Source organism: Rhinolophus sinicus, linkage group LG04, assembly GCF_036562045.2.
Source record: "Rhinolophus sinicus isolate RSC01 linkage group LG04, ASM3656204v1, whole genome shotgun sequence".
NCBI lineage: Eukaryota > Metazoa > Chordata > Mammalia > Chiroptera > Rhinolophidae > Rhinolophus > Rhinolophus sinicus.
In genome coordinates, this window is record NC_133754.1 from 106,056,718 (window position 1) to 106,071,702 (window position 14,985).

The 14,985-nt window shown below is 38.4% G+C and overlaps 1 protein-coding gene across 4 annotated transcripts in view; it reads left to right on the forward strand.

Annotated features, from left to right (window-relative positions):
- The window catches only part of MFSD14B (major facilitator superfamily domain containing 14B), a 133,450-nt gene that overhangs the window by 90,260 nt on the left and 28,205 nt on the right, over positions 1–14,985 (forward strand). For all 4 annotated transcript variants that reach the window (XM_019719535.2, XM_074330155.1, XM_019719534.2 and 1 more), the window contains exons 6-11: positions 4,286–4,504; positions 6,196–6,309; positions 8,407–8,478; positions 10,438–10,550; positions 12,029–12,126; positions 14,299–14,441. In XM_019719535.2, coding sequence (XP_019575094.1) covers positions 4,286–4,504; positions 6,196–6,309; positions 8,407–8,478; positions 10,438–10,550; positions 12,029–12,126; positions 14,299–14,441 — 759 coding nt within the window. The remainder of the gene's footprint in view (positions 1–4,285; positions 4,505–6,195; positions 6,310–8,406; positions 8,479–10,437; positions 10,551–12,028; positions 12,127–14,298; positions 14,442–14,985) is intronic.

A 14,985-nucleotide genomic window follows, 5' to 3' on the forward strand; every position in this document is an offset into this window, starting at 1 on the left:
ATAAATGGATGCTGCATTTTATCAAATGCTTTTTCTGCATCTATGGATATGATCATATGATTTTTATCTTTCATAATCTTTCATAATCTTTTGATTATGTGGTGTATAACTTTAATTGATATTGTGTGGATATTGAACCGACCTTGCATCCCAGGAATAAATCGTGGTGTATGATCTTTTAAATGTATTACTGAACTCAGTTTGCTAATATTTTCTTGAGGGTTTTTGCATCTATATTTATTGGGCATATTGGCCTGTATTTCAATCTCTCTCTCTCTCTCTCTCTCTCTCTCTCTCTCTCTCTCTCTCTCTTTCTCAATATCTTTGTCGGTTTTGGAATCAGGGTAATTCTGCCCTTATAAAGTGACCTTTGGAACCTTCCCTCCTCTTGAATTTTTTGGACTAGTCTGAGAAGGATAGGTGTTAATTCATCTGTGAATGTTCGGTAAAATTTACTGTGAAGCCATCTGATCCAGGACTGTTGTTTGTTGGGCGTTTTTTGATTACTGATTCGATTTTTTAGTAGTTATCGGTCTGTTCAGATTTAGTTTTTTCGTGTCTCGGATGTATTATTCTAGGAAGTCATCCATTTCTTCTAGGTTTTCCAGTTTGGTAGCATATAATTGTCAGTTGTATTTTCTTGTAATCCTTTGTATTTTTGTGGTGTCATTTGTCACTTCTCCTCTTTCATTTCTGATTTTATTTATTTGTGTCCCCTCTTTTTCTTGATGAGTCTGGTTAAAGGTTTGTCAATTTTGTTTTATCTTTTTAAAAAAATACCTCTTGGTTTCATTGATCTTTTGTACTTTTTTAAGACTATTTCATTTATTTCCATTCTCTTTATTATGTCCTTCCTTCTACTCACTTTGGGCTTTGTTTGTTGTTCTTTTTCTAGTTCCTTTGGGAAGATAGTGTAACATTTTTCATTTCTTGAGGTATGCATGTATTGCTATGAATTTCCCTCTTAAGACTGCTTTGGCTGTGTCCATAGATTGTGGGTCATTGTGTTTTCATTATCATTTTTCTCAAGGTATCTTTTGATTTCTTTCTTGATCTCATTGTTAACCCATTCATTGTTTATTTAACCTATATGTGCTTTTCAATTTTCTTCTTGTAATTCGTCTAGTTTCAAACCACTGTGGTCAGAGAAAATGCTTGATATGATTTCAGTCATCTTTAATTTGTTGAGACTTGCTTTGTGGCCTAACATGTGGTCTATCCTGGAGAGTGTTCCATGTGCCCTTGAAAAGAACATATATTCTGCAGCTTTGCGGTGAAATGTTCTACAAATATCAATTAAATCCATCTGATATAATGTGTTATTTAAGGCCGCTGTTTCATTGTTGATTTTCTGTCTGAATGGTCTGTCTATTGATGTCAATGGGGTGTTACAGTCCCCTACAATTACTATTGATTTCTGTCTCTTTATGTTCGTCAATATTTGCTTTATATGTTTAGGTCGGGTGTGTAAATGTTTACAACAGTTATGTCCTCTTGTTGGGTTGATCTCTTTATCATTATGAAATGTTCCTCTTTTTCTCCTGTTACCACCATTGTTTGAAAGTCTATTTTATCTGATACAAGTATTGCTACCCTAGCTTTTTTTTTCATTTCCATTTGCATGAAGTATCTTTTCCATCCCTTTACTTTCAGTCTGTGTTTCAATCTGTAATGGACCTCTTGTAGACAGCACATGTATGAGTCTTGTTTTATCAATTCAGCCAACCTATATCTTTTAATCGGAGCATTTAATCCATTTATATTTGAAGTGATTATTTTTTTTGAAGTGATTATTAATAGGTATGTTATTATTTCCATTTTATTATTCACATTTATGTTCTTTTGCCTTTTTCCTCTTAAAGAAGTCTTTTTAACATTATCTTCTAGTACTGGTTTGGTAGTGATGAACTCCTTTAGCTTTTTCTTGACTGGGAAGCTCTTTATCTCTCCTTCAATTCTGAATGATAGCCTTACTGGGTGGAGTAGTCTTGGTTGTAGGTCATTAGTTTTCTTTACTTTGAATTTTTAGTGCCAATCCGTTCAGGCCTGCAAAGTTTCCATTGAGAAATCTGCTGCCAGGTTATGGGAGCTCCCTTGTAGGTAAATAAGTGTTTTTCTCTTTCTCGTTTATGATGCAAATGTTGTTATGCTTGATGTTGTCCCAGAGCTCCGTAAACTATCATTATTTTTCCTTTTTTTTTTTTTTTTTTTTGTTCTGTTCTGATTAGGAGTTTTCCACTACCCTTGTCTTCCAAATTGCTTATTGTAGCCTATGCATCATCTAATCTGTTGATTTCCTCTAATGTATTCTTCATTTATGACTGGTTATTTTTTATGTTTTTATTATCCCATTTTTATATTTTCTAGCTTTTTGTTAAAATTCACACTGCGTTCATCTATTTTTCCTCTAGGTTCACTGAGCGTCCTTACAACTGGTGTTTTGAACTTTGCATCTGGTGGATTGCTGTCTCCATTTTGTTTAGTTTTTTTTCTAGAGTTTTGTCCTGTTTTTTTCATTTAGGACATGCTTTTTCATCTCCTCATTTAGGCTCACTCCCTATGTTTGTTTCCATGTACTGGTAGTCTGCTATGTCTCCTGGTTTTAGTACAGTAGCCTTGTCAAGTAGGTGTCTTGTGGGACCTAGTGGCACAGTCTCCCTGGTCAACTGAGCTGGGTGCTCCACGTGTGTCTCTTGTGTGGGTTGTGTGTGCCCTCCTGTTGTAGTTGAGCCTTGATTGCTGTTGGCACATCAGTGTGAGGGATTGATCTTCAGGATGATTGGCTGTGAGGAAAGGCCGTGACTACAGCCAATGAGCTGGGTGAATCATTTGTGGAGGTGGTTGGGTGGTGCTCTGGTGTGGTCTGAAGCTGGCCACCACTGAGTGTGTTGGTTATAGGGCATCTTGGGAAGGGCACTGGTACAGGCCGAGGTCAGGTCTGCCTGTGCCTTGGACCACCTGGTAGGAGCTACAAAATGATTTGCAGAAGGTTGCTGCCTGTGATGAGGTCGGAGGCACCTGGGAGAGTCAAAGCTGTGAACCAAGGCCGACTGTCATTAGTGTCACACTTAGCAAGAGGTACAGGACACGCCAAGGCCAGATGTTGCCTGTCTGATGTTTTTGAACCTTTGAGAGATTTTAGGAAGGTCTACAGCAGGAGTCTATGCAGTTCCTTTGTTTGGAAAAGCCAGCCACTGGAAGTCACTTGGGCAGAACCCTTGTTTGGGTGGGGTGAGTTATCAGAGAATCATCAGGGTGGGGCGAATGGCATTAGCCAGGTTGCTGGAGACCCAGACTTCACTCTGCCTGTGCCTGCAAGTTGGGTGGGGGGAGGGCTCAACAGAGGAACAGTGGAGTCTGTGAGCACTTCTGTCAGGAGAAAATTGCCCATCCAGCCCTTGCCCTAAAGCCAGATGATTGATTAACTCCCATTATGTTCTTTTCACTTTTGTAGCTGCTGCCCCAATGTTAGAGCTCAGAGGGAGTCTGTCAGTGAGTAAGTCTGTTTGCCAGACTTTTAAGAGGAACGCCTGTGACTCTAGCAGCCCTCTGTCTCACTCAGCTGCAACTCTCTCTGGTTTCCACAGCCAGAAGTTATGGGGACTTCTTTACCTGGCACTGGAATCCTGGGCTGGGGAGCCTTGTGTGGGGCTGAGACCCCTTGATTCTCAGGGGGGCTGTCCACAGCTGAAATATCCCTCTTGATTTTTAATTGCCACACATGGGTGTGGGACAAGCCCATTTTGTGTCTCCACTCCTCCTACCAGTCTTGTCATGGCTTGCTTCTTCTTTATATTCTTAGTTATAGGACTTCTGTTCAGCTAGTCTTTAGATGGTTCTGGGAGGAGGAGAGTACAGCGTTTACCTACTCTGCCATCTTGACCAGCAGCTCAAACAGTGCATGTTTTGGGGAGATGAAATCAAGCACAGTCCCTGAGTAATTTGTAGAATTTTATCCTAAACGCTGCAGGAATTTTTTTCATACCTGTCTTCCCACATCCCCATTCCCCAATTAAAGGAGACTAAATAAAGCATGTACGTTTTATTTATGAGGAGTGTTATCATAATTTTTAAGTTTAATAACATTATTATATTTTACTCTTGTAGCTTTCCAGTTAGTTAATAATTGTTGCACAAATTCTTAAAACAAAATTACTTTAATTCTCTTTCTTGAAATGTGTGTGCAACACATTCCTTTTGTCTTGTTTTAAAGCCAGGGAATAATAGCTGTAGGTGTGCACCTGCAGCAGATGGAGCCCTGGGTGAGAGTGTGCTTTTTCCACAGGTCTCAGCCACCTTTGCAGCCAGTCTGGTCAGCAGCCCAGCCATTGGAGCATACCTCTCCGCCAGTTACGGAGACAGCCTCGTTGTGCTAGTGGCCACAGTGGTGGCTCTTCTGGACATCTGCTTCATCTTACTTGCTGTTCCAGAATCTTTCCCAGAGAAAATGAGACCACTCTCCTGGGGAGTTCAGATTTCTTGGAAACAAGCAGACCCGTTTGTGGTAAATAAAAATATGAAAACTTTTGCTCTCCTAAGTATTTTTCTAAGCCACGCTAATCAGAGAACATTTCTGCAACCTCAAGCATCCCAGCAATTGTTGATTCATTTCTTTCTCCAGTAAAAATGGAAAAAAATTTAATCGCAAGGAAGGGACTGATGTAAACTGTACACCAAGGAACATAGAGAATTGATATTTCTCAAATCAAGCATGTGGCTATCATAAGGGAAGAGAGAAAAAAATGTCCAGTTAATCCCTGATGAGGGAGGGAAGTATCTTTTTTTTTTCTTTCTGCTTGGTGGTTTTTATGTTTTTTAATAAAATAAATGAAGGTATCTATTTGAAGTGGTTGTTTTTATTCACTTAAATTCAAAAAGGACAAAAGGATTTGGCCTGATTAAAGTGGTTATTTTCTAAGTTGTTAATATATATATCCATTTGGACCAGAGGCTGAACTTGTATTTTGCAGATTGAGTAGATTCTTTGTTTTCTATAATTATGGGGAGTTTTGATATGGGGGATATCCCATTAACAACTAGAAAAAATACTTAGAAGAAGAATCTTATCTCCTTCTCCCACCTTATCTGGTTTGAAATTGTTCTTGAAGAAAATACATGCAGAAAAAAATTAACCAGAGTTTGATTTTTGCCTTTTATCCCCCAAGTTTACCTTTAGGAAAAATACTTATAATAAAGCAAACTAATCAGAAATTCTTTTCAACAAAGCCCCCTGAGGGCATGACCTGGGGACCCTGCCCATTCTGTTTGTGCCACAGCTGTTTGTGCCACATCAAGAAAGAAGGAAACCAGGTGTACACCTGGGAGCTGGTCAGGCCTCCCACCTTCTTGTCACGTAGTGATCAGGTTACACACGGAAACTCCTCTGTGAAGTGAAACTACTGTGTCTTACTTTTCAGGGCTGTTGTGAGGATTACAGTGAAGGTATGCAAATTAGATAGTCTTGTGTCTGGTATGTAGCAAGTTCTCAATAGACATTAGCACTTTTTGCTACTGTTGAAGGTTATGATGACCTGGAATGCACTGCAGCACTCTCCACTTGTTAGACAACAGTGCACCTTTTGGTCTGCTCAACAATCCTGTGTCGAAAGGAATGTAAGAAGGTTTTTTAGACAAGGTTATGGTATTCAAAAAGTTGTTGCTGGTCAGAGAATCTTCTCACTGACCCCATGGCTAGAGCATACTTAATTTGTTGACCAGTTTACAGGAAATTGCATATTAACATTTTAAAGAGTAGAGTGAATTTATGTGTAATGAAAACCCAGTACTATTTATGGCTTTCAAGAAGTTATATTATGAATGAAATAGAGATAAAATTATCTTTAAAGGTTCTGGAGCAATGTGTTTTCAGGGTCTGTTCATAGGATGTTTAGGGTCTGTTATAGGATGTAAACCAGTATTGTTACGTGTGTGTGTGTCTGCGTGTGTGTGTGTGTGTGTGTGTGTGTGTGTGTGTGTTTTAAGCTGTAATATTTGAAACAAATATCTCAGAAATTAGGACTTGTACCTTCCACAGAGATATGGTGATAGATTTAATGTTAAGGTTCACTTCTTTTATAATCCATTCAACTTTTGTTACGTACCTTAATAGATCAAAACAATAATGCCAGTATCAGAATATCAGTGACATTAATGTCTATTTGCTTTTTATGTGTTTCTCTTTCTGCTTTTTCCTAGTCACTGAAGAAAGTTGGAAAAGATTCTACCGTCTTACTAATCTGTATCACCGTGTTTCTTTCTTACCTTCCTGAAGCTGGACAATATTCAAGTTTTTTTCTCTATCTCAGGCAGGTGGGTAGTGGGTGCCTAACTAGCTTTTGAACGTGAGGAAAATAAAAAATTGGCATCTGTCTAAAGGTATTTTGGGAAAAACAATGTATAGAAAAAAAGTGTGTGAACTTGCTTCAAGTTATAAATATAGGTGCTGACATATAATTAGTAGTGAGGAAACCTCTAATGCACTGATGTTTTAAAATACAGTGAAATGTTTACTGTGAAAAAATTTCCTTGAGAAGTATGCAGAAAGAAAACTAGCAGAAACATAATTTATCATGTTTTAAATCTTTAATAATATCCATTAAATTTTAGAGAGGGAAGGTTTACTCCAAAACTCCCCTGACCAGGGCCTGGTCACAGCCAGCTTGCTGAGCCATCTTCGGTAGGCCACAGCTCAGCATCACTAGATGCCACAGGAGATCGCAGGCATATAATCTCAGGGTCTATAATCAAAATAACCTTTTCTCTCCTCTGCTTTTTGTTTTTTTAAAAATTTACACTTTACTATGTTCCCCCAAAAGACAGTTGACTTAAGGCGATATTTTTGGGGTTTTTAATCGTTGTTGTTTTTTTTTAGCTCCTTTCTCCAGCTGTTGTTTCATGTCTCTGAGATTGCCGAGACCTGAGTTGCCTTCCATGGCCAATTCTGCCTTGGTCTTTTACTGATTTCACTGGAAGTCTTTCTAATAGTTTACTCCACTTTGACAGACAGGCCTCCTCCTAAGATAAATTCCTCTATTTCTGGAGATATTTTTTAATGAAATTTGTTAAGTTCACCATTCTCATAGTTTTCCTGAGAGTGTGACACCAGTGAAGCCATCTGCACCTAGACTTTTGTTTGTTGGGAGGTTTTTGATAACTTATTCAAACTCGTTGCTAGTAATTGGTCTGTGCAGATTTTCTGTTTCATCATCATTCAGTCTTGGTAAGTTGTGTGGTTCTAGGAATTTATCCATTTCTTCTGGGTTATCCAGTTTGCTGGCATATAATTGTTCGTAGTAGTCTCTTAGAACCTTTGTATGGTGCCAATTGTAACATCTCTTTAATTTCTGATTTTATTTGAGTCCATTTTCTTTTTCTCTTGGTGAGTCTAACTAAAAGTGTGTCAATTTTGTTTACCTTTTCAAAGAACTAACTCTTAGTTTCATTGATCTTTTCTATTGTCTTTTTAGTCTGTTGTATTAATAATTTTAAAAGTCTTTTTTTCTGAATCTCAGAGAATTTCAATAGAGGGAGAAATAGCTTAACTTTTTAAAAAACTTGATATTTGAAACTAAAAGTTTTCAGCATTTCAGAACTGCTATTAAGGTAAGAAGTTTAGAAATTATTGCCTTGTAACTATGGCTGCTCATTAAAATAACCATGGAAGTTTTTTAAAACATATCTGTATTTTGGCCCAGAGTCTGATTTAATTGACCTCAAATGGGTTCCAGAGTCTCATTGCTCCCCTCCCCGTCCCCCTCCTCTCCTTCTCTGTTGCCCACATGACTTTAATGTGCAGCCAAAGTTGAGGGTCACTGACTTTGCTAGTGAGCAAATTCTGTATAGGCAGCTTCAAAAGTCAGATTGTTTTTTCTATATTCTAATGCTTGATAACATTATACAGAGAATGCCAAGAAAATGTATTACATTTTAAGAAAGGAAAAAACTATTAAAATTGTGAAACTCAATATATACGGATAACGAAAGATGAATACAAGTCATTTGTCTTGTACAATTACTAGCGGTATTCAAAGTGGTTACCATCAGCATAATTTTAAACAGATTTTTCCTTTCTTAAAATGTATATACATTTTTTTTTGGCACGCTCTATATTTGTTTTTTGGTGGGTTGGGGATGGTGAGGGATATGAAGCAATAGGTAGGCCTATAATAGAAAATACTATCTTAAAAATTTGTTAAATTGTGCCTTGTAATGATTTCTTTTATCATATTTAGATGTAACTTACTGGTTAAATAGGTTCAACTTTCAGCACTGCCTTAATTTGTCATTGTCAAGGTGTTATGAACTTTCTTCAACTATTTTATCCTATAGCTTTACTAGAATATAACATTTATTAGTTTTATAATACCTATATTATAAAAGTGTTCTTGTTTGTTTTCTATTCCACAGGTCATAGGTTTCGGATCTGTTAAAATTGTAGCATTCATAGCTATGGTAGGAATTCTATCTATTGTGGCTCAGGTGAGTGGCACTTTACTCATCCCTTTTTTTTTTTTTTAACATTTTTATTCTGTAGGTTCACAGGAAGCTGCAAAGAAATAGTCACGAACATCCCCTGCACCCTGGCTTAGTTGCCCCCTCCCTTGCCACAGCCACATCTTGTATGTCTATGGTACAGTATCAAACCCAGCGAGCTGCGGATGTGGTCCTCTGAACTATTCCATATTTAATAGAATGTTGAGGTTATGAGTTAGGAGGAATTTAATACAACCTTTCAGTACTTTTTGGAATGCTTATTGTTACCTCTACTGGGTCTATTCAGCAAATACTTGCTTTTATAACCTCCGACAATAATCTAACTCACTCCAGATATTGCACAATTTACTTAATCAGGAGAATGTTTCAGTATTATTTTTAATGTTAAAAAGTAAGTGAAAAGCAAAAATGCAAATCAATAACTGTTCCAACCTCTGTTATTCCCAGGACTGAAGAAATATATGGTAAATCAGTGTATTAGAATATATGTAATGAGTAAAGAGCATTAAACATTTCCTCATCTATTAAAATACAGGACCACAAAAGGCAGGTTATATGTCTTTAAATTAATTCACTGATATGCTTAAATACATTCACTAGATGATATGGAACTGCCTAGAGGCTGTTTCCTTGAAACAGCTACCGTATGTGCTGCTTTAAAGCTTGGAGGCCAATTGAAGCGCTCTTCTGTGATAACTCTTAGGAGAAGTGAGAAGCCTGCAGAACTGTGTTTGCCTAAATGTTAGAATTGACAAGTCTCATAGAAATGCACCAGGGCAAAGAACTTTTCTTTGTTTTGTTAAACAGTATCAGCAAATGTAAATTATGTTAAACTTTCAAGTTGCTCATCATTTGTTTTTTTCTTTTTTTTAAATGTAGGCAAATTTTTTTTTTTTTTTTAAGATTTTATTGGGGAAGGGGAACAGGATTTTATTGGGGAACAGTGTGTACTTCCAGGCCTTTTTTTTCCCAAGTCAAGTTGTTGTCCTTTCAATCTTAGTTGTGGAGGGTGCCGTTCAGCTTCAAGTTGTTGTCATTTCAGTCTTAGTTGTGGAGGGTGCTGCTCAGCTCCAGGTCCAGTTGCTGTTGCTAGTTGCAGGGGCACAGCCCACCATCTCTTGCAGTAGTCGAACTGGCAACCTTGTGGTTGAGAGGACGCGATCCAACCAACTGAGCCATCCGGGAGCTCAGTGGCAGCTCAGCTCAAGGTGCCATGTTCAATTTTAGTTGCAGGGGGTGCTGCCCCCCATCCCTTGCGGGAGTCGAGGAATGGAACTGGCAACCTTGTGGTTGAGAGCCCACTGGCCCATGTGGGAATCGAACCAGCAGCCTTCGGAGTTAGGAGCATGGAGCTCTAACCACCTGAGCCACCAGGCCGGCCCCCATTTGGAGTTTTTATATTAACTCCAGTTAGTCAGTTAGCCCAGACTCATCTTTTATCCTATGCCTTCTCAGAGTATCTCAACTAGTTTTTTAGCAAAGTATATGGTATTTGTTAAAATCAAAGTTATATCAATCCAACTTAGTTAAATTGCTAACCTCCAGAAAAATCCCACATATTCTATAAATATTCAGCAGGGACTTGCTCTTTACTGGTAGTTAGGTGATCGGTGGTTCTCAGAAGGAATGGAGGCCGTGTCCCTCTCAATCACGATAATGCGTGAACAGCTATGTGTGGTGACCTTTTTGGGGAAGTGCTAGCAAAATACCAGATAAACAAGTTTTGGGGGAGGAGGTTGAAGACCCTGTGCTCCAGGCCAATTCGAAAGCCCCTGAAGTTCCACACCTTTAGTGCTACCTCAGTACTGCACAGTCTCCAGTGTCTCAAGTTAGGCCATGCACTCTTACGGGTCCCTGGTGACCATTGGTGGGCTTCCTTCACAGAGCTGTCATCAAATCTGTGTGTTCACCTGGTTTCTCAGGATTGTCTCCCTTGCTTTGCAGACAGTCTTTCTTACCATCTTAATGAAATCATTAGGGAATAAGAACACCGTCCTTCTTGGCTTGGGTTTTCAGATGTTCCAATTAGCCTGGTATGGTTTTGGATCTCAGGCCTGGTAAGTTTCTCCCATGGATTCTTATGAACTAACAGACAGATGCATATTTTAGAGGAGCTCAAGTGGGTTGAATGATGTGAAGGAAGCAAGGGTTATTTTATTGCTTTGGTGCATATGACATTTCAAAAACTGTTTAGACTTAATTTGGGGAATGGCAGAGCTAGGTAATTTAGGATTAATTGTAAAGATTGTCTTCACTTCAGCAGCTTTTTCAGTGAGTTGTTACTTAATTAAATGTATGTGCTTCCTCCTGCGACCCCCCGCCCCAAAAAAAAGTTTTATTTCTACCTTTTGAAACATTTGTCAGTTTTTAGGGACATCATATATAGTCAAAAACAAAACAAAAAGACAAGGGGAAAAAATGACAGAAGGGTTCACTGCTGTAATTAGCTGAGAAACCTCGTGCCTGTGACATGACCTTCATTCATCTAAGAGGTCTTTATTCATCTAACAGGTCTTAGATGAATCCTAAGATCTCATCCAAAATCATGTGTACCCTGAGGCAGTTACTACTGTTAGCATATTGGATTCCCATAAACCGGAAGGGCCAAATAAGCCCTGGCTGGAATCAGAAGAAATAAAAAAGAATCCTGCATACTGTTTTGTTATGTGGCAGGTTTCCCTATGTGCCTGGTCACCAAATACCAGAGTTCACATCTCCGTTTTAAATATTAGAGTTGGTCCTCGTTTGGCATACATGACATAATTTAGAGAAACTAGAAATGCTTTAGAGGTCAGTGGTTTATTCTTGTTCTTTAAGATTTCAGTTCTATGAACTTGATTCAATAGCTGATTCTGTCAAGCTTGTACTATGTTAAAAAGATTTTATCAACCTGAGAAGTTTTTCCTTTTTAGTAAGGATGTACATGTCAGCCATCCCTGAGGAGGGGCCTCACTTTCCTCACGCTCATTTAATACTGACACACACTTAAGTCCCTTTCATTGAGAAAAGGACAAAAGTCTAAAGGAATCAGGCTTAGAAGTCTGCAGGAAGTCTCCTGCATTTCAGGCTTCTGTTGTTGTTTTTTCCATTGACGGCACAAGACGCTTTGTTGAGGGGTAGCACACTGAGCAGCTCAAGGGTAGTGGGAGGGTGATCCTTTGAGAAGTACAAAGAGAAACTGGGAAATTGGTGAGGAAAATGTGGTGTTTATAGAAACAAGAAATCCTTTTAAATTTCATTAAGCTTACATCTAAAGATGGTAACAGGGAAGCCAGGAAGAAGAACAAATTTGAAAGAGGAAAGATAAAATAAAGAAATGAAACTTTCCCAGCCTATGAAGTAGTCACTATTAATAGGGTGATTTATAATCTTCCATGTTTTAAAAGAAAATCAATTTTTAAAGAGGAAAAATTAAATACAACTTAACATGTAGAAAACCGAAAGCATGTTGTGCTTTTGCCACTGATTGTACTCTGAGCAGCAAGCTCCGTGGGGCTGGCCTGCCATCTAATTGCAACTTGTCCTATCATTGCAGGATGATGTGGGCAGCGGGGACCGTGGCCGCCATGTCCAGTATCACGTTTCCAGCAGTCAGTGCCCTCATCTCTCGGAATGCAGAGTCAGATCAGCAAGGTAAGGTCACTGTCCCCTCATTTCCTCCTTCAGCTGAGACATACCTGCCAAAAGCATGAGCAGTTCTGAGCCTCTCTTCCTATCAGCACAACAGGAGGTAGCAGCCATGTGGTCCCTTCCCAATAGTCATACCTATTTGCTTTGGCAAATAGTAGGAAAATTCTGTTTTCCTTCTGTTCTGATCTTATACTCCTATTTTTAAAATCTGGACTCAACAGTTCAGAATACTGAGAATTAGAATCTATTTTATTCTTTCAGTTTTGACTCCTTTGATACCATTAGAATTAGCTAGACTACTATCAAATTTTAACATTTGTCTGTTAAATAATGATAGATTAGTTAGTAAAACAGTGAGCTCTTTATTTAATCACTATAATCACTAAAATTTCTTTAATTTGGAATCACTCAAAATCCATTAGCTTAATTTAGGAAATGATTCTTTCAGAGGATAAAGAAAAAGAAGTTGTGGTATATATACACAATGGAATACTATTCACTGGTAAGAAAAGATGAAATAGGACCATTTGTGACAACATGGGCAGATCTTGAGATTATAATGCTGAGCAGAATAAGTCAGACAGAAAAAGCAGAGAACCATGTGATTTCACTGATACGTGGTATATAAACCAAAAACAACAAAAGAACTAGACAGACAAATGAAGGAACAAAACCTCATAGACAAAGAAAATAGTTTAGTGGTTACCAGAGGTTAAAGGGGGAGGGGACTCTAGAAGAGGGTAAACGGGGTCTAATATATGATGATGGAAAGAGAACGGACTCTGGGTAGTGAACGAACACACAATGTGATATATAGATAATGTATTACAGAATTGTACACCTGAAATCTGTGTAACTTTACTAACAATTGTCACCCCAATAAAGTTTAATTGAAAAAAAAATAAAAGAAGTAAATCTGTGTAGTTATTGATAATTGGATGCAGAGTGAAAGACAAAATTAAGATGACTGTGGAGAATAGCACTCTACTCTATACTCTTACTTCATCCTTCTGTGCCTCTGGCTTCCCTATCATGCAGTTCTCACTACCAGAATTAATCCTTTTCCCTTTTCATCTCTTAATGGCTCAGCTTACTGTAGTCAGGAAGTAGTGAATTTTAGAAGGAAAAAATATTTAAATGCCTTAGAGCTCTTTAAAAAGTGTCGATAAAAAACTAGATTGGAAAAGATAGTTTATTCATTGCAGCTGTTTTTCCACATCAAAAATTAGCCATCTTATTCATATCCACATTTTAAAATAATGTCACTGGATCACAAATTCTGTGTCTCACCGTGGCTGTGGTAACTCAGCTGGCTGCACGTCCTTGGGGAGGTGTTGTGACTGAAGTGAAAGCAGTCCATCTGTGGAGGAGGGGCACTGCTTGGTATCAGACAAACACTGTCCTGTCTTTCATGGTGTAAATTTTCATGACACTTTTTATGCTTACATGTTAATACAGATGTTTCTAAATGTCAGCATACAAACTTATTACAACACACTGTATTAGGTTGAATTATCTCTGACCATCTTTGACTTACAAACATGCACTTCATATGGTTCAAGCTAATTTTTTACCTGCCACGTTAGAAACCAGAGATATCTAGAAATTGGCACTTGTGGGATTTTTCATGGCAAGTCTGCAGGAAGATGCATCACGTCATCATGCAGAGGTCACCGGGAGGGACAGAGTCTACAGGCACTGAGACCACAGCACCAGGACTGCCGTGGGCTCACAGGGACTGAGGAGGCAAAGGGCAAATTGGTTTTGTAAAAGTGCCATTAAATGAGTGGAGCGGGAAAATCTTGATCCACAGAAAAGTGGAAACTGCCTGTAAATGGAAAATAGTAAAGTTTTTCATGTTATTCCCCATTTATAGGAAGATCTAGCTGTTACGGGGGGAATTCAGCCCCTAAGGGATTTCAGAAACAGTACTGTCATTTCACCTCCTTGCAGATGTTAGGGCAGAGTGACAGCATTTAAAGGACATAGTAAAACCAAAAAACGATTTGTGCAGTGAGTGAAAATATGATGGGTGAAATCCTTGACCTACTTTCCTTAGCATGGACTACTCAGCCCCGCTGAATCAGTGTATCATAGTTTGTAAGAAAGTACTGTTAAGTCCAGTCTTGAGATGCTTTTCAGAGAAGACTGGCTTTGTTCTTTGTTCTAACATAGGAGTTGCCCAGGGGATCATAACTGGAATAAGAGGGCTGTGTAATGGCCTGGGGCCAGCGCTGTATGGCTTCATATTCTACATGTTTCACGTGGAGCTGACTGAGTTGGAACCGAAATTGAGTTCTAACAACGTTGCCCTGCAGGTAAGCTGGGGATGAGTCTGGTTTCATAACAGTGATTATGTCTGACTGTAGCAAAATCTGACCTTAAATTTGGAGAATGTTCTTATTTATATAATATTACTATTGTATTTGACAGTAATAAGTGTGTGCTCAGTGCTTCCTGGGATTGGAGAGGGATCATTTCAGTGATTTAATACCTTTTGTAAAAGATTTGTCTTAACTCTGTTCAGATTCTCTTCTCACCTACACAATTTACTCTGATAAAACCCAGGCCAAATAAAAGACGAAATGACCTAAGATTCCAACTAGAAATTGAGCTAGATAAGAGTTCTTTTTCTACTATTTATTTGGTAGTTCTTCCCTCCTTCCAAGTGATTTTTAGTATAGATTTCTGTACAAAATTGGAATTAATGTTATTGTGCAGAATACATGATTTGAAGACACATTATGAGATTAGAGGTAAACAACTGCTATTTACAGGTTTGGTGAAACTTGAAAAGTAGTAAAAAATAAAAGCAGTGATTGGTTGTCCTCTGTCATATTGTAAACACTAGACCCTAGTAGA